Raw genomic sequence first — 11,272 nt, forward strand, 5'->3', positions numbered from 1 at the left:
AAGCACAGCCCTCCTGTCTTCTCACAGTCCCTTTCCCAAACCAACCCTTTCCCCCATTGTCCCCTCCCCAAACAGAGTCCAACAGCAGGTTAAAGTTGACCCCATAAACACTAATTCAAAGTCTGTTTCTTCTCTGCTTTAATGACAGAAATTATGATTTTCATTGAATTAGCGCATGTGGGCGCAACTTCCCACGCAGATTCACACTTCCTGTTTGTCATTACAGCCCATCCCGCTTCCCAAAGGCCCCTCCCTTCCCCAAACAGAGAGCCAATGGTGGAAGAAAAACAAAGTGAGGCATGCAAAAGGTGCTTTGTGGAGGTGAGGCGGAGGGGTGATATCGGATGACGTGATGACTGGACACGTAGTTGTGCTTTTACGCAAACAGACCAAACTCTAAACCAACCGACAACTGATCTATAACTAATCAATAACATATTGAAACCACCTGATCTCGCTCTTATCACAAGTGATGACTGTCACAATGACGATGATTATGGGTCTGACGTATGTTTGAATGTAACAGTAAACTCTGTGTCTGTGTTGTGTAATTAAACAGCAAGTTATATGTCTGCACTTGTTTGTGTGTGCATATTTATGTTTCTGTGTGTGTATGCATCTGTGTGTCTGTGTGTGTGTGTGTGTGTGTGTGTGTGTGGCTAACAAGAGCACAGCTCATCTAAAGTGATGACGGATGTAATGAATAAAAACTCTTCATGATCATGCAGATGGTTAGTGATGTCAGAAAGGATACGCTGATATTTACATATAAACTTTTTTTTTTTAATCTGCTAAATACACATCCTCCTGTTTAAGTCTTATTATTCATATTATTATTATGATTTTATTATTATTTTTATTATTATTCACCATCCAGCCCAAAACATTGATATATTATTGGTTATTATTACTATTTGTAACTAGTCTTTGTACAGCTTAGAGGAGCAGATTGGACACGTGAGCAAACCTCTATGCTACCAGCTGTTTCCACAGCGGCTCCTCGACGTTGTGAAACACACAGAGGGGTGAGCACTGTTTTCTGGTTGGCCGAGCACAGAAAGAGAGGTCAGAGCCACCTTAAAGCAGATACAAGTGTGCACGTATGCATGTACATGTATGTAAGCATTTGTTTATGTGGCCGTATGAATGTGCGTATGTGTCTTTGCGCACCAGAGCCATGGAAGGCACAAAAGAGACCTTTCCTCTCACCTTTGACCCTGAGCTCTGCGCGGCCAACCAGACGCTCTGTGTGTTATTCGGGGGGTGAGGGGCAGAGTCGAGCCCATCTCTTTCCTTTTCTTTTGTGAATCGCTCAGCTCGCCTCACCCCTCTTCTCTTTCGTTTTAGCTTTTTCATTCGCTCCATAAAAACAGAGGAAGAACTTTTTGTGTGCGGGAAAACACAGGTTAAGAGCATGTGTTTTGTTTTTTTCTTACAAAATAACCATATCATTACATACAGAACAAGAGAATCTGTAGAATATTAATAACAACATTTACTTTAAAAACATCTTGTGTGTATGTGTTAATTCTTTCAGAATATATTTGGATTTTTTTTTTTTTTTTGGGGTCTTTTTTTTTTTTTTTCATTGAAAAGAAAGTTCCAAGTCTGTAGAGAGAGAGAGGCACTCTCAAGTGTTTTGGAGAAAAGAGGAGAGAGGGATAAGGAGAGGCGAGCAGATCAGGGGGAGGCGATGAAGAAGAGCAGGAGGAGAAGGAGGAGGAGGACAGGGGCTTAGAGTATCTTTCTCTCTTCTCTGTCTCACTCGTTCTCTCTCCCTTTGTGTGCGGTGTGTCTCTCTGGCATACGAGTGTTACGCGTAAAACTCCTCCTGCTTGTCTGGTTTCTGGTAGGTGACGGTGGCCTGTTTGGGTTCCTCTAGTGTGTAGCTGCCCTCGTCCTTCTTCTTCATCCTGTACACCAGCAACATCACCAGGAAGGCAGCAAACAAGGCGCCCACTACTCCTCCCACTATCACCGCTGAAGGAAGACAGAAAAAGAGGGTGGATATTTTAAAAACCTTCCACAACATTACAGATTCTAAAAACAGAAACATACACAAACAAACACTAAAAGACTGTTACATTCTGCGGCCGACTACATCACTACAAACGCACTGCATCAAACACTGCTAGTCTGAAAGGAGAGCAAAGCTACCACAACATCACTGTCACCTAGCTGCTAAGTGAAGACTGATAAGCCTGAATGTGCCAACATGCGTTCCGTGTTGCCAACAGCATTGTGCTTAATTGTGTTCCTGCAGTGTTACTCATGGGGCTGGTGGAACCAATCTGCAGCAGCTGCATGCATTTTACCACCTTCTTCTGCAAACATCGCTTATGAACTCTTGCTGCATGTGATAGATTAATGTGTGGTTATCAAATGGGTGGAAAACATTTTCTTTGTTAAACTAAATGGTATTGGTGTCAAAATGGAGAACATGTTTTGTTTCTAGTCATTGTGTGGGAGGTGTTTACTTTGTTTATTCCATTACCGCCAATATCAGAGTACACAGGCTTGGTTGTTTAAAATAACATAACTTTTCACCATGCACTGTAAATGCAAAGTATTTGCCACTCTTGACTTTTCACACTATTCATTGTAAATAAATCTAATAAAAAATGAAATGATGTTACATTTTCTTGGTCAGATCATGCAATTTTGGGTTACATCGTGCATAAATATGTATTTTTACAATCCCTGATTTTACTGTGGTAGAAATTGGACATGAGAAATATAATTTGCCACAGCCTCATAACATGGCATAGATTTCTATCCATCCATTATGTGCAAGCGCTTATCCTACAGGGTCGCGGGGACTGGAGCCGATCCCAGCTGACACTGGGCACCACGGACAGGTCACCAGGCAATGACTGAGCCAGACAACCATTCCCCTTGATAGGCAATTTAGAGTCTGGAGGAAGCCGTGGAAACCAGAGAAAAAACAGAACAAAATATTGAGAACCTGGCAAACCCCACAGAGTAGGGGCCAAGTCGGCCAGCCGGTTTGAACCTAGAATCCTCTTGCTGTAAGGCAAGAGTGCTAACCCCTAACCGCTGTACAAATTTAGTTTTGTTAAATTATGGACACACCCGTCAAACTTCTTTGAAACATGGGGGCGGTAGTGCCAGTACCATTTGACCCAAAATATTTGGCTGGGGCAAAAATAAGCGTGATTGAAATGAGAATTGTATTGTTTTATCTATCAAAACTTAAAACAATACCATCATTTCTATTTCCCTTCTATGTACTGACAAACTCTTGCATAACTCTGTCAAATAAAAATCTCAAAGTTTTCAAGGTCTGAGTGAAAAGTCAAAGGTGGTAAATACCTGTATATCTCATGTTACTCCCACAGATGACAAAGTGAACACGGTGTCTATAGATGTACAGCACTATACATGAACACGTGAGTCTGACATGTACAGTTGTGATTTGCTTCTATCATACAGTCTAGTCTAAAGTCTGTTGCCTCCTGCTCTTTACCGATGACCAGGAAATCAGCGAAAACCACCGCCAGCAGTCCACCAATCAGAACAGCTAAGGAAAGACAGAGAGCCAGTCAGGTCAGGCAAGTTGGCTGCTCCCTCACTTTCTACAACAGCTCTTTGGGATGAGGAGAAGGGGCACTTGAAAAGAAATCGGACTTACCCAGAGGGGAAATGATGGGAAAAACAGGGAGGAAGGAGGGGTTGGATAACCCAAGAAGAGGATTGCTTGTTCTCAATGGGTAAAACGGGGCTAAGCAGCACATTCACCTACCATGATAAATCTGCTCTACGCGAATGCGAGGTAATGCCAGTTTATCTTAGCAGCTCCAAGAAAGCAGGGAATAAATACAGGAGGCAATGGGGAAATGTGATTTGTTGATCTAAGAGGTGGCTACCATATGGTTTTTTTGACAGAAAGGCAGAACGACAGACACAGAGCTGGTGGACCATGGGACAAAACTGTACAAAAACATTATTAACAATGACTTTACTAACAGCTGTTCTTACCTATTAAGACTTCTTTTCTCTCCAGGATGTTCTTCTGTGGCAGCTGGGCGGCAGAGCTCCCTCCATCCACTGTGTTACCAATCAGATCAGGATCCACTGGCATTATACCTCGACCAAGATCATTACGCCGATCATCACGGATTTCAAAATCTCCACTCGGTCCCGCAGCACCCGCCTCGTTGTTACCCTCCTGAGACAGAGAAAGAAAAGTGAGACTAACAACAGGAAATTTACATTAGATGTAATCACATTTGTTTCACGGAGCTGCTACACTGGAACCAAACCAACACAAACGGAGAACTTTCCATGGCACATGTTCGCCTTTGAAACAATGAGCCTCTGTATGTTCTCTGGAAAAAAGTTGCATTTTTTTCCAACATACATACACAGTTCATAAAACATGGCAGCACAATGTTGAAAACCAGACAAATCTAAATGCAGTAGAGCTGCAAATAAACAAAAGCACGCTAATCAGAGACATTACTCTGGTCTGTAAATAATTAAGCTGCCATGGTTAAAGAAGCAGTAAGAAGAAAGATTGGGTATTAAACCTGAAACATTTAAGTGGTACAGACCGAAATGAGTGCATTAGTACAAAGTATCGCAAAAGCTTGTATGTGAATACTTTCAATATTTGGTCGGTCTCACCTGTGTAGCTGTGGGCTGCTGTGGGCGGCTAGTCCTCTCTGTTGGCACCGCAAGAGTAGCTGTTGTCATGGGAACTCTGGGCCTGAAGGGGACCCTGATTTTGACAGTAGTGGCGGCGGTGGTGGTAGGTGCAGCTGTCGTGGGCTCAGGGGTAGTCTCTGTTGTGGTGGATGTGTCTTCCTCTGTGGTGGTTTCCATGTCGAAGCCTGGGAAAAACGTTGAGGGTTCAGGTGACAGGTAGACATCCTCTTCTTCTTCTGTGGTGCTCAGGTCATCCCAACCGGCAGAGGGCGCTGTACTTTCTGCAGGGCTGGTTGCCGGGTTGGTGGTTACCACGGGAATGGCAGCAGGGGATCGTGGGACGGCGGTGGTCTGCGAGGTGGCCTTGATTCGTTCAAGCTCTCTCTCTCTTTCAAGCTCACGCTCTTTCTGCCTCTCTCTCTCTTTCTCTCGCTCTCTCTCACGTTCCCTCTCTCTCTCACGCTCTCTCTCCTTTTCCCTCTCTCTCTCCATCTCTCGGACCCGCTCCCTCTCTCTTTCCCTCTCTCTCTCCCTCTCCAACTGTTTCTCCCTCTCTCTCTCCTTCTCCAGTTCCCTCAGCCTCTCTTGCTCATTCTCTCTTTCCCTCTCTAACTCTTTCTCCTTCTCAAGCTCTCTCTCTCTCTCCCAGAACACACCACTTTCTCCATCGGCCTCGGTGGGCAGCTGGGTGGCAGTGGGCTCCTCCGGGTCGGGGCTCGGCTCAACTGCAGGTGAGGCGGAGGGGGCGGGGCCGGTTGCTTGGGTGGTGGAGAGGAGGAGGGGCTCTTCTGTGGTCAAGGACACACCCACAGATGTCGGACTTTTACTGACCTCAGGAACTGAAGAGGAGAAGAGAGGATTTTCAATTTGAAAATTACAAGCAGAAAAAAATCAACAAAAAGTAGGCTGCACATCTCCCTCCAAACGTCCTGTTCATCACTTAACCCTCCCACACAAACAGCAGATCAGATCAGATCAATCCCTTTGACGCTCGTTCAATACTCCCTACATACCAAACACCTTATAATTCACTCTCTACTGAGATGTAAATTGACATTTCAGACATTAGTCACCTTCACTTTGCAATGTCACTAACAGGTTTAGTACACTGTGGGGCTATTAAAAGAATGTGGTGTACATGCCACAGATAGTAGGCTAGTACTTATTTTGTTTTACAGTGGGGATATTTGAGCACACAATATTATGCATCAATGTCACACTGTGGGTGCTTTTGCATCAGACATTTTTTGAATCAGGAAATTTGAGAGCAGAGAGATGGGGACACACAAGGTCACTGACTGGATTCAAACTAGGGATCTTGCCGTTAATTCATGCCATATAAACCACTAGCCTTCCATGATGCCCCTAAGCCAGCTTTATCTGAAAATGCTTTATGTTCACCCTGTTTTGGACATGATGATGTAAGCCTGGTCAAGGGCTGTGGTGGTAAAGGGGAAGTTAAGCACTTTAATATCACACTCCATGAGGTTGGGGGACTCCCGGTGCACTAGTTTAAAAAGAATGGTCAAAATCTGTAAAGCAGAAGCCAAAATATCCTGACTTTTAGTTGCTTATATGAGTCAAGCTCCAAAAGGCTGGAAACTACATTTCCCATAACGCAACCAATACTGCCTTTTTTCCATAAGAGCCTTCTTGCCTGGTAAACACCCTCATCTTTTGAACTCCATGCTCCTTGAGGTCCTTGTTGCCATTGTAAGATGATTAGGGTTATTCTTTTGACTTGCCAAAGCTCCTCCAGATCCACTTTAGACATTTTAAAGCACAGAGTGATTACTCTTCTCTCCATGAGCAGTAAGCTGACCTTTATGTGTAAAATCAACGCAGTGCTCCTCTAAGAGAAGAAGACAAAAGGCCGTCCCCTCTCAGTGATCATCTTAAATGTCAATACAGCCAATCACAAAGCACAGCTCTGTTTGTTTTGTCAAATGACTTCCGGATCATAAAGGAGTGAATTTATTGACGACTCAGCGCAGCAATCACAACTGCAATCAAATCGCTATTTTCTGCTTGTTTAGGTGTCTGACAAAACAAACAAAGAAAAATAAATAAATGAGAACTGCAATTTGTCTATATTAAATGAAGAGCAGAACAAAGGTGAAACCAACTGGGTTGTCTGTCCCTCTCCTAAGCAGATGGCTGTCTGAAGAAGAGAAGAGAAGAGAAGAGAAGAGAAGAGAAGAGAAGGGACAATGGTGCTGACTGATCCTTTTTCCTCTTAAATCTCATAATGGTGTTATATACCATCTTTCATTTTGTTATAGCAGTGAAGCTACCTGGGTTGAAAGAGAAACAAATTGAATTTACAGGCACAAAGACATAAAGGGTGACAGAGGAGCTGGAGAGGATATCGAAATATGGACTCGAACAATGCAGCTTCTCTTAAACTTATCAGACGCCTCAAAAATGCCACATTCTGACGCTCTTTATCACGGTTTGAGATAAAGCAATTTGCCGGGCTGCTGTATCAACCACAGGGGGTGCCTCTGCTGCACTTTCCTACTTTGAATTGTAATTTATTTTGAGAGCGCTCGCCACTATAGTGCAGTGCCTGAACCAAGGGCAGCCCTCAATGAGTCATACTTAATAAATAAAGCCATGCCCAAGCTTAAACAGCCAGATCAGAAAATCTGACTGAATTACACCAACGTGATTTACATGAAGTAGGTAATTCCTACATACGCAAACAGCCAGCTCACTCACAGGCAGACATATGCTTGCAGAGAGGTGCACACAACTGCCTAATCTGTGTGGACTGTAATCTGATTAGAGCAAATAAGATGTGGGGGAATCGAGCGCAGGTTGCTGTTTGTTCGCGAGGGTGTGTCTGTGTTTAAAAGTGCGATAAATCTGTGTCAAAACTGTCTGTCGAGCCAAATGGCATGACTGGACTGTTTGATTGTGTGTGCGCGGCCTCCCTGCATGCGAGTCTAGCGACCAGAGCGACCATAACTCTAGGACACTGAGTGGGTGGGGGTGGTGTCTTCAGGGTCGGCAGATTGAAACCCAGCAGCTGTCGAGTTTTAAAAACCAGGGCATGAGTGCGTAACCCCCCCCCACACACACACATATACACACACACTTACAGCCAGAGCCGGAGCCTGAGTAAAGGTCCTCATCGTCGTAGAACTCGTCTCTCGCCGAGCCTTCGTCATCGATAGACGGCGACCACGTCTGTCCCTGTGAGAGACACAGTGATGATAGAGATTGCAGTTATTCATTATGAAAGACTGAGCTGTTTGTCATTTCATTTGAATAGAAAAAGCACTTTGGCAGATTACATGCACACACAGACACGCACAGGAGGTGCAGGGAGCATTATGGTGGACAGGGTAACATCTGTCTGTCTGTGGCTCCATGGAGAAGCATAGTTAATGAGTGATCTAAAGATGGGATTTTGGCAGAGAAACATCAAAGCCTTTAAAGAGAGAGGGGTTTCATTCAGTCTCTGCTTATGTGTCAGTTACAAGCAATGCTCAGCCTGTAAAGTAGAAGAGTACAGGGTAGAAGTTAGCTTTAAACTAAGGCTGCTACTCACAATTTTTTTTTTGATTTATCAATTGTTAGATAATAGAACTTGAGAAAACAATAGACAATGCTTGGTTCACATTCCCATAGCCCAAAAGTGACTTCTTCTAATGTGTTATTCGATCCAATCAACAGTATGAAACCTTGACATATTCAGTTTCCATTTAGATAAAACAGAGAGAAGCAGCAAATTCTCACATTTGAGAAGGTTGAACAAGATACTGTTAGGCTTATTTCATCAATACATTGTTAGTCAATTCGCTAATAAATCAAAAACTTTGCACTAAACTGTTAATCTATTAACCATGAACAAGACTGTTAGTCCATAGTCATGCTAGGGTCTCTGTGAGGCAGTGATTTGAGCTAAATGCTAACTGTAGCCTGCTAACATGTTCATTACAACAACAAATTGCTTGTTTTGTCGGGTCAATAGACCAAAACAGTTTACTAAAATAAAAGAAAGAAGGAAATCATCATATTTGAGAAGCTGTTAAAATTACTTAACTAATCCACAATCAACATTGTTGTTGGTAAATCATTTCAGTACTATTTTGAACTCCTTGTGTGGACTTTGAGTTTGTACATTTGAGGTTTACTCAAAGTGCTCTGTGACAGTAACTCAGTCATGGATCATTTCACAGCATCCTCCCTGCTCATCACTGCACCTCTAGGCCTATTTCATGTACATCTGAGAGGGGAAAGCGCAACTTCTGGCAGGGTCAGGTAAGAGAGAGATTAGTTGTGGATCGTTCGGGGGTTGAACCTCTGAAGTGAGTGGCCTCACCCGCCTCCAGTTACTTTGAGGCTGATCCTCTCTATTCATTCATCTGTTTCATCTCTCTCTCTCTCCCTCTCTCTCGCTTGACCTCAATCCCACATCCCTGCGATGCTTAAACACACACTTTAGCACTCACCGATCACACAGGGTCAACTAACACTGCTTTCAAATGCTTGCACTTATGAGACACCGCCCATCCAAAGATACATTTTAAACTGCAGTACGTACCACACAAAGTTTCAAGGAGAAGAAGTATTTGCAGGCAAATACATTTCATGTAGAGACTCATTTAACATAAACTGTCACTCCACTGATTTCTTCCAATATAGTAAATGCTTTTTTACCCAAGTAGCCTGTTGTACATATAATACAATACAGACATGGACAGACATAACTACGTACAAGAAAGCGTGCAAAACAAGTGCAAACAAAGTGAGAGTGTCCATGTGTGTGTATACTCTGCTGTTAATTTCATACTTCACCAAAGGCTTTTTAAGGCTTTTGTAATGTTTTATATAGCCCAGTCATAAACAGTAGATAGACAGGAAGTTACAGTAGAAGCCCAACACATGCAAGATTAGCTTTGTTCAATTTTGATAAAACTTTATTTTTATATTTCCCCTTTTATTTTACTTCATACGTCTACTCCAGTACATTCTTATTTAGTATAAAACTCAGAGGCCATTCTGCATAATGAGTACTTCTATTTTAATACTTCATCACTACAAGCGACCCCTTTTTACATATAAGTAGTCTGCTGCTAATATGGAAATATAGATTAGATTGATTATTCTTTACTTTTACTCATACTTATTCTATCCCATTTTGTGGTAGATTTAGGTCAGCAAACAGTAAGTAGTTGAGATGCCAAAAACAAAGGGCTCAGTTTTGCTCCAGGTACAACTGCTAAAAATGTGACCAAAACAAACTTATCTCCTCAGCAATCTTAAGCCCATCCTGAGGCCCTATAGATTTGTGTCTTTGCTAGCCTGTGCGATGCTAATCACACACACACACACACACACACACAGACACACACACACACAGAAGCTCCTCCCCGGCTCCAGACAGAGGAAACCCGATGCCTTTAAAAGCCAATAAAAGCATAATGGAATCTAGAAACCCGAGCATCTCAATCCATCACATCTCAGCATGAGGTGGAGTTGAAACGCTATATGTACCTCCTGAAAATGAAATTGACTTGAAGTTGTTTGGAGAAACGGCACGCGGAGGATATGGGCTTCACAAAGCAGAAGAATAAGAGTGTATGTGCGTCACGCTTCAAACGTAAATGTGTGTGTGAAGGCCCTCGTGATCTCGAACCCAGAAAGTGTCTAAAAGTACTGAAAGACATTTAAGTGCAGGGATGGTTCAAGTGTCTGTGTGTGTGTGCGTGTGTTTGTGTGTGTGTGTGTTTGTTCCAAGGATCACTATTACAATGAAGGCCGTTGCTATGGGCAACCTTTGCTCTTTCACAGAAATTCCCATCTCCCAGTGAGAAGCTACACACACACACACACACACACACACACACACACACATACATCAACACATACACTCTAACACACGTATAAGAGCTCTGGCTTCATAAGCAAAGGTGTTATGTAATGTCAAATAAACAACACTAAAAACCAACATCAAAACTTGTCTGCTCCTCCAGCCCCCCCCCCCCCCCCCCCCCCCCCCCCTGTATCTGTCCCTCCCTCTCTGCCTCCCCCTCTGGATCCACAAACTCTGTGCCAGTATATCCCCGTCCTCGCCTCATTTTTCTTTCATCTTAAACTCCTATTTCTTCTCTTGCGGCTAGCTTCAAGAGTTCAGCATAGCCCCAAAAAACAAACATACCTAAATAAACACACACCCCACCCCCAAGGCGGCACCAGAGCCCACCCCAAGGGCCCCTTTTACAAACCAACCTTCACATAGAGTAGCTGCAGCAGACTAGCTGCACAGGCTAGTCTGCGGTTTGCCCATTTTGTGTGTGTTCAAATGTGCATCATCTATATTTATCCTAACCTTTAGCAGTAATTTGTAATCACCCTCTGTGCCCCAACATGTTTAATTTATGAGGTGATATTATAAGTGTAAATTCAAGGTATAGCGGGCAGTAGTGCGTCATTGTATGTAATTACAGTGTGTGTGTGTGTGTGTGTGTGTCTGTGTGTGTGTGTATGGGTGTAATCACAGGTTTTGCTTGTGGTGCGTGTACAGTGGGTACGGAAAGTATTCAGACCCCTTTAAATTTTTCACTCTTTGTTTCATTGCAGCCATTTTCCAAAA

General features: G+C 43.2%; 1 protein-coding gene across 2 annotated transcripts in view; it reads right to left on the reverse strand.

Annotated features, from left to right (window-relative positions):
- Positions 1–217: 217 nt before the first annotated feature.
- The window catches only part of sdc3 (syndecan 3), a 30,118-nt gene continuing 19,063 nt past the window's right edge, over positions 218–11,272 (reverse strand). Inside the window, exons 2-6 of one of the 2 annotated variants that reach the window (XM_034892178.1) lie at positions 7,773–7,866; positions 4,648–5,507; positions 4,000–4,189; positions 3,488–3,541; positions 218–1,980 (exon numbers count right to left, since the gene is read on the reverse strand). In XM_034892178.1, coding sequence (XP_034748069.1) covers positions 1,814–1,980; positions 3,488–3,541; positions 4,000–4,189; positions 4,648–5,507; positions 7,773–7,866 — 1,365 coding nt within the window. In that variant the 3' untranslated portion in view covers positions 218–1,813. The remainder of the gene's footprint in view (positions 1,981–3,487; positions 3,542–3,999; positions 4,190–4,647; positions 5,508–7,772; positions 7,867–11,272) is intronic. The other variant, XM_034892179.1, reaches the window with a different exon arrangement.

This window comes from Etheostoma cragini, chromosome 14, assembly GCF_013103735.1.
Source record: "Etheostoma cragini isolate CJK2018 chromosome 14, CSU_Ecrag_1.0, whole genome shotgun sequence".
In the NCBI taxonomy this organism is placed as follows: Eukaryota; Metazoa; Chordata; class Actinopteri; order Perciformes; family Percidae; genus Etheostoma; species Etheostoma cragini.